Below are 18,039 nucleotides of genomic sequence, written 5' to 3'. Positions count from 1 at the left end.
GCCCTGCTTGGTTCTTGTAAACTCAAGGCGGTGGTTTGCTTTCAGGAGTCATGCCATTCCAATTTGATTACACCTTGGCAAATATTTCGTTTTATATTCAAAGGGGAGAACCTTCCACTGTAAGAGATGCATCCGAAATTACATTTTGGGGTGCATAAACAATGGCTGAAATCTAGTTAGAGCAACTATGCCACATAAATAGTGGTGACACTTTCAGCCAGCAATGTTAGTCTTTATTTCAGTTTGATCTAAAACTTTCTCCACCACCCTTTTGGTGACAATGTTCCCAAGGGATCCCTTTTGCTTGGAGAAGTCTTTGGGAGCTTCAGAGCAGTGGGGGGAGCCTTTAATATCAGAACAGTCTTGAGGTGATTTTTTTGATATTAAAGCCCCCCCCCCCAATCCCAAGGCTCCTAAAAGCTTTCAAAGAGCAAAAAGGATCCATGGGGACTCTGGGAACCTGGAAGGGGGTAGGAAGTTTTCAGTTAAGTTGAAATAAAGTTTCTTCTTCATGTCCTCTGTGAATACACACAAATGGGTCTTGTCTGCACCTGCGCTGATGTTCTTGGAATATTCTAGAGCTAAAAGTAACAATTTTATGGGCCAAGATTCCCCTTCGTTCCTTTTTTCCGCCATGCTGAAAGGTTCTACGGAGAAATAGAGCGATTTCACAGAGTTTTTCTCTCAGATTTTGGTCATTTTCCCTCTAAATTGGGCACCTCTTCCTTTCAATCAACTGATCAACCATCCCCTGTGAGTTGTTTCATTTTTGTTCCCCCCCCTTCAACTTTTTTTTGTTTCCCACTTTCCGGCTCCCCCGCCCCCCAATTGTTTTTCCCATCTGTTTTCCTGCCATTTTGGTCTCTCCAGCCCCTTTTGACTCTTAACGGTCACAATAAGTGCCTTTTATGCCTTTCTGCTTGGGTGAGCAACATCTAACCCAGGTGTGCGCAGCATGCAAAAAAGCTTGTGAAACGTGCGCTTAAACAGGGGCTCCAGAGACTCAGGTCTCAGTTGTGTGAGGTTGCTTTGAACCCCACAACTTCAACTGGTTCAGCTGTCCAGTTACTGGACAGACAGGTCCTGTGACAGACACTACCCTTCTCAACTCCCTTTCAGATGGCTACATTCCCTCGATCCAGAGAGGGATCTGACAAGCCAGAAAGTCCTTAAACCTAAGTCAACATCGACTTCCAGGCACCAGAAGGCTCAACATGACTAAGAATGGCAAATCTGCCTTTGAAAGAGAGAATGTGCAAGTTCCACCTGCACAAACTCTGGGATCAGCCGGTAGCCTCTCTCCTCCATCTGGCCATTCAGTGATTGCACTACCTTCCAGTCCAGCCGTGGCCCATTCTAGCCCTACATTAGGGTGGGCATATGAGAATCCAGAGTTGGAGGTCGAGGCTCTTCCTCTGTCTCACAAGATGAGGAAGGAGATTTAAGCCCACTATGATCAGGCTCGACATGGACAAGCTAAATGCTTCCGTTTTCTCCATCATATCAACACTTCGACATTGACAAGCTCGACGTCGACAAATGTCAACATGGACAAGCTAAATGTTCCCATTTCTCTGGCATATCAACACTTTTACATTGACAAGCTCGACATCGACAAGCTCAACATCAACAAATGACGACATGGACAAGCTAAATGTTCCCGTTTCTCCAGCATATCAACACTTCAACATCGACAAGCTCGACATCAAAAAATGTCGACATGGACAAGCTAAATGTTCCCATTTCTCCGGCATATCAACACTTCGGCATGGAATGATATTTCTCATATGCCTGTCCGTCTCACATCGAAGCCCATTATTATCGGGTTCGACGTGGACAAGTCAGATGTTTCCATTTCTCATGCCAGTCCATCTCATGTCGAAGCAATGGGTTCCACATGGACAAGCTAAATGTTTGTGTTTTCTCCAGTATATCAATACTTTGGCATAGAACGATGCTTCCCATATGTCGGCCTATCTCATGTTGAAGCTATTATGATCGAGCTCAACATGGACAAGCTAAATGTTTTTTGTTTTCTCCAGCATATCGGTACTTCGGCATGGAACAATGCTTCTCAGATGCCGGTCCATCACACATCAAATCCCATTATATCGGGCTAGACATGGGCAAGCTAAATGTTTCCGTTTTCTCTAGCATAGTAACACTTCGTCATGGAGGGATACTTCCCATATGCCGGTCCAGTTTATGTCGAAGCCCATTAGGATCGGGCTCAGCATAGACAAGATATATATTCTTGTTTTTGCTCTACCATATCGACACTTTGGCATGGAAGGATGCTTCCTGGACAACCAGTGACACTGTCATGTAAATACAGGTCCCACAATTCTACACTGGTCCCAGTTTCAAGTTGAACACTTCCCATGTCTGAGCATGAACTGGAATCTGACTCCTTGAACGAGTCATCCTCCAACATGATGTGATCAATCATCGTCCTCCGTCTCCTTCAGTACACTTCTCCTCATATGCACAGCTCATTTTTTGGTTGGCCACATACCTTCAGTTGTAAATCGAGGAACCGCCTTCTCTGGAAGCCGACCTCATTTCCGATAATTTCATTTGGGAAAGATCACCATCACTTAGCTTGGCATTTATACTAGCTATGCTGAAGCTAATAAAGGATGCTTAGGACAAGTCACCTGCTATTTCAAAAATCTCAGGGCGAATGGATAACAGGTAAAAGGCACACTGAAATGATACAGAATTTTTAGGAAGACAACCCAATCCCAATTCCGTGAACCCTACTATTAAAGAGTACAGAAAAATTGATGTCCTTGGCAGGGACATCTATTCGCTTAAGTCGTTTCTGCTCCGTGTAGCAGACTACCAGGCAGCGATAGGCACCTACCAAGGGCAATGATGTTCAAAGATTTTACCCATCTTAGATTCCGCTCCTGAATCCATCAAAACAAAATTTATAAATGCTCACACTGAGGCCACGGCTCTAGCAAATTGATACAGGTTTGCTGCTAGACATGCAGCGAAAACGGCCTCAATGACTATGACATCCACAGTATTGATAAGAAGGCACGCCTGGTTAAGGTCCAGTGACTTATCAGAGGACGCAAAGACCAGGATTTAAACTCTTCCATTGGGTGGTACCAGTCTCTTCAGTCTAAAGACTGGTGACACCATGAAAAATTTACACAAAATAACAAAAACAGCTAAATCATATACGAACAAACAGCCCTTTCATCCTTCCAAACTTCAGTCTAGACAATCTCAGTTCTACCCATAGTGGAGGATCACTAATCCAGGAAACGGAAGTTCGGTCTTTCAACAATACCAAGGTCTTTCACAACGTGCAGGGCTTCAGTTCCAACGAACCTTCCCCTGCAGGGTATGAACCTCAACCTGAACATCGAAGACTGGCTGATCGTAACAAAATCATATCACGATGCCATCATAACAACAAATATCACACTAGACACCCTCCCAACATACATTGCACAAAGTTTTATCTGCTACTATAGCATACGTGTTCCTATATTGAATGATCTTCAACTCTGATTGAGCCAGAGCATTCATTCCATTAAAAAAAATCATACAAAGAGATTGATCCACTTTTCGACCTCGGGCTCTGATTCCAGCCCGTCACATACAACATCTTTTCAAGCTCATGGCCTCTACAACTTCAGTGCTACAGCACGCCAGACTCAGCCTCAAGCCACTCCAATCGTGGTACCCTTGGCTGTTAGACCCCGTGGAGGATCACTAATCCAGGAAACTGCAAGTTCGGTTCTGTCACTGTTGGGAAGTACCGACCATCAATGTATTTGCTTTGGGTTTGAGCGCCAAATGCAGGGTCGATTGTTCCTGCGCAGTTGCGGACAAGAACTCCTTTGGGGATGCGTTCATATGAAATTTGGCAGGGATCTGCCATAACTCTTCCCTCCGATACCACTTACTTAACAGTCATCCGTCTCCATCATTCCTAATCAAATGCAATCCTAATTGCTCAATGGTGACCAAGGCAACCCTAGTTCACCTGTCTGAGATCAATGTTGACAGACATGTTTCAGTTCCCTCTGGTCCCTGACCTCTTGTCATTGAAAGAGGGATGGTCTGTCATCTGGATCTATCATCCATGAACTTGACAGTGTGGAGCATAGTCCCACTTTCAAATCTGCTCTCGATCGAGCTTGAAAGCCATCAACTCGATGTCTATATGTAAATAAATGGATATCTTTTATTAAATATACAGAAACAAATAACTACCTTACCTGCTGTCTCTGAAAGTGTTGCTACTTTTTTTACTCCACCTTTTTGAATTTGGCCTATTCCCTTCCACTTTAAAATGTTATATATCAGCTATTGTTGCCGATCAACCGGATGATTCTGATCCAGCAGGGCTTTCGTCTTCCCCTACAGTCAAAGACTTTCTCAAAGGACTCAAAAATGCCTGTCCTCCATGTAAACGCATCGTTCCCCAATGGTTGACAGATCATTCTAAATGCACTAATGTGCCCACCATTTGAGCCCATTTTATCTTCAAATACGGAATTACCTACTTTCAAACAGCCTTCCTAGTGGCTATCACATCTGCCAAGAGAGCCGGCAAAATGGCTGGCCTGTGATTTGATTCACCCTTTATTCAATTTTTCCCTGATAAATGATTTTGTAATTTGATGTCTCATTCCTACCCAAAATCGACTCAGGTTTTCATATTAACCTATGCTTCATATTACCATCATTCAAATCGCCACCGTCTCTTCTAGAGCACATGCTCCACAATATTGATGTAAGGCGCTTGGTCTGGACACTACCAGGATCTTCAGACTAACTAACAGGCTTTTTGTATGCTTTCGTGACCCTCATAATGAAGGTCCAGCTTTATCATAATCCATATCTAGATGGATAGTCCAGACTGTATCTATGGCTCATCAGCTGTCAGGCGAGTCACTGTCTAATCATCTTAAAACTTATTCCACCAGAGCGCTGTCCATCTCAGCTGCATTCCAGCGTAGAACCGAAATTCTCAACATCTACTATGCAGCAACATGATCCGTGCCATCCACCTTTGCGAAGCACCACCGGCTATATGTAAAGGTACGCAGTGACGCTGGATTTGGCAGAACTGTCTTGGCATCCTTCCTACCGTGACGTCCCACTGGCCGATAAGTGAAGCTTACTAATCACCCATTTGTATGCATTCACAGAGGCCACAAAGAAGAAAGAAAGGTTACTTACCTGTAAGCATAGTTTTTTGAGTGGTCCTCTGTGAATTCACACTACCCACCCATCCTCCCCTCTGTCTGTCACAGGTATCTTATTTATATATAACTCTTGTGCCCGGCGGACAAATTGTAGGGACTGAGGGGAATCTTGGTTGGGAGGAGCATGTGTCCCATGGGGGATCAGCCCATAAATTGTTACTTTTAGCTCTAGAATATTTCGAGAACATCAGCGCAGGCGCAGACAAGACCCATTTGTGTGAATTCACAGAGGACCACTCGAAGAACCATGGTTACAGGTAAGTAACCTTTAATGTTGCTAGGTGATGTTGTCTTCACCATTTACATCTGGCAGAGTTGTGAATAACATTTCAGCCAATTAGTAATAATAATATTTTTAAAATTTTACTTGGTAAATCTAGGAACCAGCTCCTCTCTATGATTTAGCCATGCTAGCCTTGGAGAATGCTGAAAGTGGCTGGACAGAAGAAGATGGTCCAAAGGAAGGCCTTGCTGAATATATTGTTGACTTTCTAACAAAGAAGAGTGAAATGCTGAAAGACTATTTCTCCCTTGAAATTGATGGGGTAACTATCCAGTTCATTATATGCTGTACAGTGAACTTTTCATTATGCATTGTGGAAGGACAAGAATAAGGATAGTCTGCAGAAGTACAGACTAAAGTAAGATTCTACAATTAATTAACAGATTGTAAATTTCTAAGGAGAAGCTACTTAGCAGGCAGATAATCAGAGGTATTTGGCACAAACATAAAAATTATAGATAATTTTGATATTTTTTGGAGGGCAGGGAACAGGATCCCAGAACTGTAGTATTTTCATTAGATCCAACTAGTTTTGCATTTTGATTCAGATGGTTCTTTAAAAATGATTATATTGTTCAGAAATTTATTTTTATTTTGGCCAAAAAAAAGTACAATTACTATGTTAGTTTTAAAGAGCAGGAAATATGAAGACTATCACCAGCAGACAGTATTTTGGTTTTGCAGATATGTTGAGTTACCTGCTTTTTATTAATCCATTACTTCTGATTTATATGTAAGTGGCAGAATCAATGTCAAAATGATGTGAAAACTCTATTTACAGGAAGGAAATCTTACAGGATTACCACTTTTGATAGATAATTATGTTCCTCCACTAGAAGGTGTACCTATGTTTGTCCTTCGTTTGGCCACTGAGGTATGTTGACATTTGCATGAATTGTGTTTTCTAAAGCTGTATTTTTGCAAACAGTAAATATGAGTCAGTCTTGTGCACAAACTTACAGTTTATTTTTTTCTATCTGTATTGAGGAGAGTAGAGGTTATGTAAAGCTTTGAATGCCTTGTTGTAACCAACTACCTGTCTAGCTTCTGAGACATTAGCAATTGCCCGCCTAACTTTCAAGTATGTCTTTCCAGCCACAAACTCATTTTGTAAGCAAAAGTTGATATCTTTAGGAAGTTGAGTTTGGCCCTCATCCCCAAAATCTCTTCTGCACAGGGCCAGTAGGTCCACAATACCACTGGTTCCCCATATGAATAGAAAACATTACTGATTCCTTTTCTCCTCAGGCTGCTTCTCTCTCTTGCTTTGCAGCCAGCAGAGCCCAGAACTCCGTGTGATTTCTCTGTTATTCCTCCAAAATGGAAACGTGTGGAGTGAGGTGTAGTCTTCCTAAAGGATCCTTACAAAAGTGCCTAACCCTCTAGATTTTTGTTAATGCAAACTAAGCAAACAAGAATCCATTAGAAAAAATATCTGAAAGTTTTAGCTGCAGATACATTTTGAAAATGTTCTGATTAACTATTTTCCATTAAAGAAATTCTCCACCAACTGCTGAAAACTGCTTCCCCTGGTTGCTGAGCTTTTTACCCAATTCGGTAACATTTATAAACACTTACTCTGTAGAATATGGCCATCATACTGCAAACGAAAACATACCTACCAGGAATTTAGTGCAAGTTTTCTACAATGTAACGAAGTTGATGGGAGTTGGGGTTCTACATCAGATTGCTCTAGTCTTTTTATACATTGTGGACTGGGTGGAACTCCTAGGGTGAAACTTTATTTCTAATTTTATCACTGTAGAATCTACCATGAGTTTTCTGTATTATTGAGTTCTGTTAAGTGTTATAAGGTAAAGGTAAATGTTCCCCTTGACAATTTGTCCGGTCGTGTCTGACTCTAGGGGGCGGTGCTCATCCCCATTTCCAAGCTGTAGATCCAGTGTGTGTCCGTAGACAGTATCCGTGATCATCTGGCCAGACACGGAACACTGTTACCTTCCCACTGTGGTGGTACCTATTTATCTACAGTGGTGCCTTGCTTAGCGATTGCTTCGTTTAATGAAGAATTCACTTAATGATGTGTTTCTTGGAGGAATTTTCCACATCATTTAACGATGTTCTCTATGGGGGATTTTCACTTTCCGAAGTCCGTTTTCACTCATTTTTAAATGTCTTAAAATGTTTGAAACCTGTTCAATGGATTTAAATGGGGAAAACAAAAAATCACCAAAAATTAACGAAGACTCAGAACAAAGCCAAAATAAGTTTGCACATGTTTCACAAGGTGGACTACCAATTCCAAGCATTTAAAACAGGTTTCAAACATTTTAAGACACTTAAAAATGAGCGAAAACGGACTTCGGAAAGCCATTCAAAAGCATTGGAGCCGGCTCCAATGCTTTTGAATGGCTTTCCATTGGGGGAAACATTGTTTCAGTTAGCGATGTTTCCTATGGCGATTTTCACTTAAGGACGGTAATCCGTTCCCATTGGAACGGATTAACCGGTTTTCAATGCATTCCTATGGGAAATGGTGTTTCGCTTAACGATGTTTTCCCATAGCAATGTTTTTTTGGAACCAATTAACATCGTTAAGCGAGGCACACTGTACTTGCATTTTTACATGCTTTCGAACTGCTGGGTTGGCAGGAGCTGGGACAAGCAACGGGAGCTCACCCTGTCACGTGGATTTGAACTGCTGATCTTTCGACCTTGCAGCCCAGAGGCTTTGTGGTTTAACCGGCAGCGCCACCACTGTAGTGGTATGCTAGACACCTATTCAGGCGTAACTCAACCCAGCACTGTGAAGACATTTAGAGAGGAGCACTTATCCCATCCCTTTCCCAATCACATTCTTCCCAATTTTAGCACTGGGTCTGAAGAGAAGAGTCCTGGTCCTTTGTATGTTGAGGAAGAAATCAGATCTCCCCGGCGTTCTTGTTCATGTGTAGAACTGGCATTTGAGTAGAATCCTTTTCCTCTTCTAACTTGGTGCTGAAACTGGGCACCACTGGACTGGAAAATACTGCATTGGACATCTGCATAAGGTTGAAACAGGTTTTGCAATAATAGGTTTGTGCTGTGGGAGGATTGCTATTTCAAACAACTAACTGCAATCAGTCCAGTCACTTTACAAGAGACTTTGTTACATTGGTAAATGCTTAAAATAAGGCTTTGAGACTGACTAATCAGAGTTATGTGTCCTTCACAGGTTATTTTTGTGTATGTGTCTTAAAACAAACTAGGTCTGAGAAATTAACAAAGTAATCATTTGCTAGAAAAATGTGTTAAGTGATTTTCATCTCCAAATTGGAATGAAGTTTAGTTTGATATTTTAGTTTGAACCTTCCTCTGAAAGCAGTACAGTTCAGTATCCTAAAACTGGCAGATTGTACCTGATACAAAAAATTCAACTGGAACAAATTTTAAAAGAACCAAATCAGCTCCTCAAACTGATTATTTATACTAAAAGTACAGGATTGCATATTAAAATCATTTTCTTTGCCAGGTAAACTGGGATGAAGAAAAAGAATGTTTTAAAAGTCTTAGTAAAGAATGTGCCATGTTCTATTCCATTAGAAAACAGTATATTATGGAAGACTCTGATCTTACTGCACAGCAGGTATGGTCCTCAATTATTATATTTTACTGATAGTAAAATACAAAATACTGCTTTTAATTCGTGGTATTGAAGTTCCACTTGGAAGGCTGTAGTCAGAAAATAAGACTGGAGGGAAGAATGCTTGTGGTTTGTTCATTCACTTAAAATGAGCCATAATTAGTATCTTAAGGAAAGGGAATTCAGTGATCTGTCTCACAAAATGCACCAAGTCTCTTTCGCAGGTTCATATATAGCTTAAAAGCCACTCAGCCTTCCCTTGAATACTGGAATTTTATAACTTGTTGGTGGTTCATGATATTACTGCACATGAGTGCAGCACTAGATACGTGCAGCAGAGCAAATCAGCATTCCAAAAGGCAGTTCTAAAATGGGCACCCTAAACAAAAAATTGTAACTTTGAAACCAAACTTTAGATCAGCATCAAATTTGGCACAGATGTAATAGTCTGCTCTTGTTCTGTGCTAAATTTGGGCAAGTGGTTTTCTAGTTTTGAGTTTTTTAAAAGTAAAACTGTCTCACCACCACCCTTTGCAGAGACAGGTGACCTTTTTTGTCTGCAGATTTAAAACACATCTGAGACATTCAAAAGACCAAACTTGCTTATCTTGAAGATGAATGGTTAGACCCAGCTGCTTTTTAAAAATAAAATTGGAATGAATCCAGGCAAGGAGTTGTAAAATACTGAACCTTTTTTAAAAAAGCTTTTAATAGTGGAAAAATGAAGACTATGAAATCCAAACTAACATTCTAAATTAGATACATTGTTGCAGCTGGCATGAACTCTTCCCACAATCTGAACTTTTTTTGACTTGCCAATAACTGACTTTTAGGAGAACGTTTTAACTTCTTCCGGGCCAGACATGTATTTAAAAGAAATTCTGATTCTGGTTATAAACGTATTTTAAAAGATGTTTAAAAATAATAGAAAAAAATGTTCAGAAGCTCACTCATTTAAGCTGTGAAATTACTATTTTTTGCTTGTGCCTGGGGATGATTTTTCTTGATGTTAGCAGAGCTCTGGTGCCTATTCCACCCATCTTGTCACTATATAGTTGCTTGGTAATTTAAAAAACCCTCCAAAATTGTTAAGTGTCAAGTCACTTCTGTGGTGACTATATGAGTTAGTGACCACCAAAATGTACTATCATTAACAATAGAGATGAGCACAAACCATCCGTTTGGCCCAGTTCATTTACTTCCATAACATGTGTTCGGCAATTCAGTGGCCCCACCCCGCCAGCGAGCACCTGCTGAAGAGGTGGCGGTCAGAGGAGGTGGGGCAGAGAAGCTGGGATGCTGCCCCCAATGGGTGCCCACCGGAGGGAGCAGGGCACTGAACCACCAGACACTTGTTACAGTGATAAACGAACCGGGAGGTTTCATGCCTGTCTCTAATTAACAGTTCTGCTCAGATCTTGTAAATCAACAGCAACTCATGTTAGGTCATTTTCTTACTACAACCGCCCCCAAGCAATATGGAATAGGTGGAGCTGCCAATGGAAAGGGTCAGGGAACTTTCAGGGGGTCCAAAATGCAGCAGGAATCACATAACCCTCCTGGTTACAGCAGCTCCACAGTTTCCAGGCACAATTCAAAGTGCTGGTTTTAGCCTATAAAGCCCTAAAGGGCCTGGGTCCAAGCTGTTTCAAAGACTGTATCTCCCATTATGAGCCAGCCCACCACCTTCACAGGTGTGTCTGATGGGGACATGAGAGCCTTCTCTGTTGCTTCTCCCAGACTTTGGAACCCCCTCCCACAGGAAGCTAGACTGGCCCAATCTTTGCTGTCCTTCTGCAACCAGGCAAAGACCTTTCTCCTCAGGCAAGCCTTCCCTCAGTAACTAGCTATCTCTGTGTGATTTTTAGAGGGATTGTTACTGTGTTTTCCATATTTGGGTTTTGCATTTCTCAGTGAGTTTTTTTCTTTTTAATATTTGTATAAATATTGTTCCTAGCTTTATTATATGACGTAAGATGCCTCTTTATACTCATTGTTCTTAGCTTTAAATACTGTCTTTTGATGTTCTTAGCCATGGTTGCCTACTCATTGGGTCCCCACCTTGGGTCCTTTTTGGAAAGAAAGGGGGGTAAAAATATTGTAAATAAATAAATAAATATCTCTTTTCAAGTAAGGTTCTACTCAGGACTTATAAACTAACAGCTGTGGGTCTTCCTCTCTTCCTACTGCCGCCTCCCCCCCAAGCTTTTCCCAGCAATATTGTTTTTTTCTGGTCTGTTTGTATTTTCATCATATGTGCATAGCAGGATAGGCTCAGTATATTTTTTCTGCTCTAGTGAGAGGTCAGGCTTTACTTGATTGAGCACTTTTCTGGCTGTTTCTCACATTTGTATGGCTCTCCTGCAACACATTTAAAAATGAGTTGGTTTTTAAAATATTTAAATATCATTGCAGGCTGAAGATTCTGGTGCAGGTACAAGATCTTGGAAATGGACAGTGGAACATGTACTTTACAAGGCCTTTAGGACACATCTTTTGCCTCCCAAGAACTTCACAGAAGATGGCAATATTTTGCAGATTGCTAATCTACCGGATTTGTACAAAGTCTTTGAGAGGTGTTGAACACAGATATTGAGATCCATAATTGTTTGTTAATAGCTTGCTTCCTAGTGTTGGTACTGAAAAGCTTAATGCAGCGCCAAAACCTGAGTTTCAGACACAGTGTGGCTGTACATCAAGTAAGATGATAATAAGTATATTTGTTGTTCAGCTTGACAAGAGGCTTACGCAATTCTGGAATAACATGCTATAATGAAGTAAGCGAGAATATCAGACTGCTGCATTTCCATTTGTTTAAATGAAAACCACAATGAACTTGGTTTAAAGTTCAGTAGAAAAATACTTAATAAAATGGAGTAATGTCTCAAAGTAACATGTAAGGGAACTTGATTGTATTTGAAGTGGTTTATTGGACAAAAGCAGCAGATCAAAAATACTAAATCCAACAAAAGGGGATGACTAGAATGAGAGATGGAACACTTTCAAAATGGAGGCTGGAAACGAGTTATCACCATACTTGAATGGGGCTCCTATCATATAATTTTGAAAAATGTGAACATCTTTAAACAAGAGCATACATGGGAGCTAAATAAAAGGCAAGTACAGTGGTGCCTCACATAGCGAGGTTTATCCATTCCAGATTAACCTTCGCTATGGTGAAATATCGCTGAACGGGACGGAAAAGCCCATTAGAATGCATTAAACTTAGTTTAATGGGTTCCAATAGGCTCCAAAACTCACAGTTCTGCGATGTTTCCCGGGTCCGGCAGCCATTTTCACGCCCTCGGTAAGCGAGGGCAGGGCGCGAAAACGCTGCGCGCGGCCATTTCGGGGCTTCCGGCGGCCATTTTGGAGCCGCCGAACAGCTGATCCGCGGCATCACTTTGCAAAGATCAGTAAGCAAAACGCTTACCGATCATCGCAAAGCGATTTTCGGCCATAGGGGCCATTGGTATGCGATCGCTAAAACCTAATCGCTATGCGATTTCGTCGTTATACGGTGCGCTCATTAAGCGAGGCACCACTGTATGTCTTATAGGAACTCTTCATTGCTGTAGGACACAGGTCTCCAAACTGTTCAGTGGGAGGGACATATACAGTATATGCTCCATATTATTAAGGGCAAAAGAGGATGTGCGTGTACGCACTCCCGTACGCATGCATGTGCACCTGCAGTGGGCCATAGTTTGGAGACCTAAGATATAGCTCTAGGATATTGTTTATGTGTCATCAAGCTGGAACTGACTTATAGTGGCCCTAATAGGGTTTTAAAGGTAAAGGAAGGAGAAGACACGAAACCGGGCCTTCTCGGCGGTGGCTCCTCGCCTCTGGAACAATCTCCCTCCGGCGATTCGCGCGGCCCCCACGCTGGGCACCTTTAAAACCCAATTAAAAACATGGCTGTTTATTCAGGCCTTCCCTCCAGCCAACTTTTGATTTTTTTCTTACTTTTCCTTTTTATCTTTACTGCTGTTCTTGTTTGATTATTATGTATTTGTCTATGTTTTATTATTTGATTTTATATTTGGAAGCCGCCTAGAGTGGTCCGGTGGGCCAGATAGGTGGGGTATAAATTAAATAAATAAATAAATAAATAAATGAAATATTTAAGGAGTGGCTTTACTAGTTCCACACTCCCAGTGAGTTTTCATGGCTGAATAGGAATTTGAACCCATGCCTCCTGAGCACTAGTCCCTCATTCTGTCCAGTACACCACACTCTGTATGCTTCTAGGACAAAGGTTCCCAAAGTAGTCTATATGGACCCCCATATGATTTCGACTTGCAGGGTCCACATCAGAGAGAGAAAAAATTAGAGATGTACAAGATGTAAATGGGGGGGGTGTCTATGTGAACAGATCCCGTTAGGCAGATCATAATAAATATTTAGGCAATCCTAAATTACTAAGTTCTGATTTTTTCATTCCAAAGACAAATATTTATTTGCATTTTGTGTTTTTTTCAATAAAGGTAAGACTAAAAATTCTACTTTTTTTCTACACTTGTGTATTCTTTCAAAAGAACCCTTAAAACACGTTTGAAGTTAATAGGTTTAGGAAAATGCAATATTAGGTAGGCCAGGGGGTCTATGGAAAACAAGTCGGCAAGTGGTCTACGGGGGAAAAAGTTCAGGAACCTATGTTCTAGAATATTAGCAAACTATAAACCTACAACTGCTACTTAAATATTCTTCATTTTCTGTATCTTCTGTGGGGAAAGATCAGCTATTCACCACTATCCATCACAGTAACAAAGTTAATGCAAATTGTAATTTGTTTATATATATCATGTTCTTCGGAGTCACACAGAGGACCATAACTTCCCCAAATAGCTACGAAAATGTGGAACCATTTCTTGTTTATAATTAAATGCACAAAGGACAAGAGAGGAAACATTAAACAACAGACAAAGTCTGTACTAAATAAAGTGTTCATTTAATAGATTTTTCTGCCATAGTTTTTCCACACACCCCATTTCATTCCACACTTACAAAGCCGACATGCCAGATTTTACAGTGTACAACAAAACATCTTCTACTGACTACTCTTTCACTAAGAGTAGTTGGGGATAGTACACCTGAAAGTCTAAAACTCAGGTGTGTGTCATCCATGCAATAAAGCAAATTTTATACAGTCATTTCTATTTTATATAAATTTAAATATTTTACAAAAGTGTTTCCATCAAAATGTATAAAGTTTATCAAACAAGAATCCCAGATGTATCTTAAAATAAATGTTATCCGATTTCCAAAGGTTATTTTAATCTAATCATTGAAGTCTACACTGCACTATATAGAAGGCACTTGTGCCATGTGAAGTCTTGGTTAGTTTGTAATGCAGCATCTTCTGGAACTCATGCAGTCATCTCCAAGCACCAAGCATTATTAAAGCAGCTGAAAATAGTTTGGTGAACAAACCTGATTTCACAATTGTGAAAATAGTTTATAAGATTAAGTCAATCATTACAGCACTGGGCTTCAGCAGACTACAATTAAGCTGCTAAAACTCACCATCCACATAAAAGTTCAAGCTGTTTTTTTTTCATTTGTTCAAATTGCAAAATATTTGCCACTGTATTATGGTACTAAAACTCATGGAACAGTTCATGTTCAAAGTCTGTACCAAATGAAATCTGTCTTAAAACAAGGTGGGAGCAAGTTATGTCAAAGAGCAGTGCACAGTTTTTAGTTTCCTTTCTACTGCTGAGAGAGAAGTGCCGTTCTGTTTGCCTTCATTTTCTCCAGCCGTTTTACTAAGTGGCTATTGGTCATCTCCATCTCTTCTATTCTGTCCAATGCTGTTCTTAACTAGGAAAAAGAAAACACATGCAGAGTAAATACTTGGTTTTGTGAGGACACAAGAGGGAAATTTGAACTAACCCAATGGAACATAATGCAATTTTTCAATCTGCCACATAAATAAAAATGAAGTTCTTTAATGTAGTTTGAAAGTATGTTTCCCACACAAAGTCCAAGAGCAATTTAATTGCTGTTCTGAAATGACTCTTCTCCAGAAACAGTTCTAAAACACTTTACCCCTGCCATTTTGACTATCTTAGGTAATACATAACAAACAAAAGATATATAATAAATTGAAAATCAGATATAATGGGTTTAGAAAGCATCAGAATTATCTAACCAGGCTCACAGATAGGCAGAATAGCAAGATATCTACAGCAGTGGTTCTCAACCAGTGGTATGTGTATCATTAGTAGGACACTGAAGTAGTCTAGGTGAGATGTAGGATTTTCCTGGCCCTTTAGAGTTCACCTTATGATGTGCCACATTCTGTTGCCTGAGCTGCTATGGATTGTTCATCTGTGATCTTGGCATGCTAATTTTTCTAAACACTTAGTGCCTAATTTTGCACTACCCCCTCCCACCACTCTTCTCCTAAGTGGCAACTGTAATGATAGAATACCTCTAAACATAGACATGTTCTATTTGGGGAAGTGGGGATTTACTTTTTCTTTCTCTCACAGTATGATTCAGGTTCTTTGACAAAGTGATTGGTAAGGCATAAAAGAAATGGTTAGAACCACCAGTTCACATAATCTTACTGTGAAGCAGGCAGGAGCAAAAGTGGGAGAGATATCCTTGCACAAGTCTACAGTGGTCAACATTCCCACTATGCAGGAACCTCACCCCATGCACATGCAGAGGGGTGGGGCTTTATCTGAAATGGGAAGTGAACAAACCAGCTGCCAGTTGCCCATGCACAGCCCTGACAGAGCCCTGCAGGGATCATTAACAGTGACTGATTTGATTTTAAAAGCAAGAGGATGGAGCAAGGTATTTTAGGATACCTTAATGTATTGCAGAATGTACAGTAGTACCTCGCAAGACGACCCCGCTGAATGACGAATCCGCATTACAATGACTTTTTGCGATCGCTATAGCGATTTCTCAAAACAGTAATTCCAATGGGGGATTTTTGCTGGACGTCGATGAGGTCCGTGCTTCGTGAACAGTTTGTTCGCAAGACGATTTTTCTGGCTCCACAAAATGGCTGCCCTGTGTTTTCCGGACCCATGCTTTGCAGGGCAGCCATTTTTACAGCTGATTGGCGCTCACAAAATGGTTTCCCTATGGGCGATCTTCGATGGACGACGAGGTATTTTCCCCATTGGAACGCATTAAACGGGTTTCAATGCATTCCAATGGGGAAACTGATTTTGCCTGACAATGATTTTGCTAAACAGCAATTTTCACGGAACGGATTATAATTGTCATGTGGGGCACCACTGTATAGTCTAAGACAGTGGTCCCCAACGTTGGGCCTCCAGATGTTCTTGGACTACAACTCCCAGAAGCTTTCACCACCACCTCTGCTGGCCAGGATTTCTGGGAGTTGAAGTCCAAGAACATCTGGAGGCCCAAGGTTGGGGACCACTGGTCTAAGAGGATAAGGCAGGAGGAGAAAAGCCTTGTGTTGTTAAATGCTCTCAAAGTCACCTCCAACATATGGTGATATCAGGCATAAGTGACCTCCAAAAAATCATATTAGCCCTGCTCAGCACTTGCACTCATCTGGCTACTTTTATGGAGTCAATCCATCTCATTTTTAGTCTTCCCCTTTTCCTGCTCCCTGCAACTTCTTCTAGCATTGTTGTCTTTTCCAGTGTGTCATCATTTCAGGATTTGCTCAAAGCATGACAGCTTCAGTTATGTCATTTTTGCTTCTAGGAAGAATACACACCGGATCTTATCTAGCAACCACTTGTTTGTCTTTCCAGCAATCCAGGGTAATCACAATCTCCAGCACCATGTTTTGAAATAAACAATTTTGTTTGTTTATTTTCTTCACTGTTCACCTTTCACATCAGTACACAGTAATGGAATACGACCTTAGCCTTAGTCTCCAATGACACATCCTTATCTTTTCTATTTCCTTCATTGCTGCACTTCTGAGGCTTCTGATTTCTTGGCTGCAATCTCCATTTGGATTGATAACTGAACCACAGTATAACAATTCTTTAACCATCTCAATTCCTTCATTTTTGACATTAAAGTTGTATAGTTTTTCTATAGTCTTTATGCTCGACTTTGGACACTTCTTTCATCTTCGTTGGGAGTCTCTTCAAGTCAGCTGCTTTCCATCAGTAAGATGGTGTCACCAGCATATCTTAAATGGTTAATGTTCAATCCACAAAGTTTTAAATAAAGTAGTAATAAAATCTCATGGAAAACTGGTGGAAGAAAACCTTATTTTGTATGAATGCCTGCAGTTTGACAATAGCCTTCTGGCACAGCAGAATGCCTTAGGATTGCTAACTCCCATCCCAGGTCTGCGGAAGTCTACTTCCTGGCCGTTTCCACAAGAGAAGCATAAATAAACATCTTAATACAGACAAGTAAGCAGAAGAAATCTCCAGTCCTGCACAGTATCTCACGCCTTAGAGATTTTAAAAGAACAGAACCAGCTGGAAGACTCATGTATGCCCTGGTCACATTTGCCAGACGGTTTTGAGTACCTGATATAAAAATAACTCAAATCCTAATTATAGCAACTGAAAATATTGAACTGAAATTCTTATATGTTCAGATTGAAAAAGGGGGAAAGAAGCAACCACCAACCTCTCGCTGAAGTTTTCTCTTCTCCGCTTTGAGTTCATCTTCTATTTTTTCTGCATTCTCTGCAGCAGTTTTATATCGTACCACCTGCCCTTCAAGTCTTACTACCTGAAATAACAAATATCAAACTGTGATTTGTTCACCTCTGCAAATCTAAGGAGGCTCCACGCTATCTGTGACTTATCAGCTTTAAAAAGCTAGACTTGAGCACTATTACTTTCAGCAGCCTCCATCCCCGGGCAAGTGATGACGAACCCACAGTGCAAAGATTTGGTTGAAACAATCTGCTGCAGTGGTCTAATACCTCACAATGCCAACAGTACACTTAACTAGACAGCAAGAGGCAC

At 40.8% G+C, this 18,039-nt stretch overlaps 2 protein-coding genes across 16 annotated transcripts in view; one reads left to right on the top strand and one right to left on the bottom strand.

Moving 5' to 3' along the window:
* Positions 1-12,071, top strand: part of MLH1 (mutL homolog 1) — a 56,284-nt gene extending 44,213 nt beyond the window's left edge. Inside the window, exons 16-20 of one of the 2 annotated variants that reach the window (XR_013537398.1) lie at positions 4,953-5,067; positions 5,615-5,779; positions 6,299-6,391; positions 8,990-9,103; positions 11,516-11,676. Coding sequence is in view for 1 of the 2 variants with exons in the window: in XM_020803393.3 (XP_020659052.3) it covers positions 5,615-5,779; positions 6,299-6,391; positions 8,990-9,103; positions 11,516-11,683 (540 nt within the window). In the remaining variant the exon portion in view is untranslated. Of the gene's footprint in view, positions 1-4,952; positions 5,068-5,614; positions 5,780-6,298; positions 6,392-8,989; positions 9,104-11,515 lie in introns of both variants that reach the window. The other variant, XM_020803393.3, reaches the window with a different exon arrangement.
* Positions 12,072-14,035: 1,964 nt separating this feature from the next.
* Positions 14,036-18,039, bottom strand: part of LRRFIP2 (LRR binding FLII interacting protein 2) — a 72,592-nt gene continuing 68,588 nt past the window's right edge. For all 14 annotated transcript variants that reach the window (XM_020803418.3, XM_078377518.1, XM_078377520.1 and 11 more), the window contains 2 exons: positions 17,696-17,800; positions 14,036-14,926 (listed from right to left, as the gene is read on the bottom strand). In XM_020803418.3, coding sequence (XP_020659077.3) covers positions 14,816-14,926; positions 17,696-17,800 — 216 coding nt within the window. In that variant the 3' untranslated portion in view covers positions 14,036-14,815. The remainder of the gene's footprint in view (positions 14,927-17,695; positions 17,801-18,039) is intronic.

Source organism: Pogona vitticeps, chromosome 6 (assembly GCF_051106095.1).
Source record: "Pogona vitticeps strain Pit_001003342236 chromosome 6, PviZW2.1, whole genome shotgun sequence".
Taxonomy (NCBI): domain Eukaryota; kingdom Metazoa; phylum Chordata; class Lepidosauria; order Squamata; family Agamidae; genus Pogona; species Pogona vitticeps.
The sequence above is the reverse complement of the archived record's forward strand: the minus strand, read 5'-3'. Positions and strand labels throughout refer to the sequence as shown.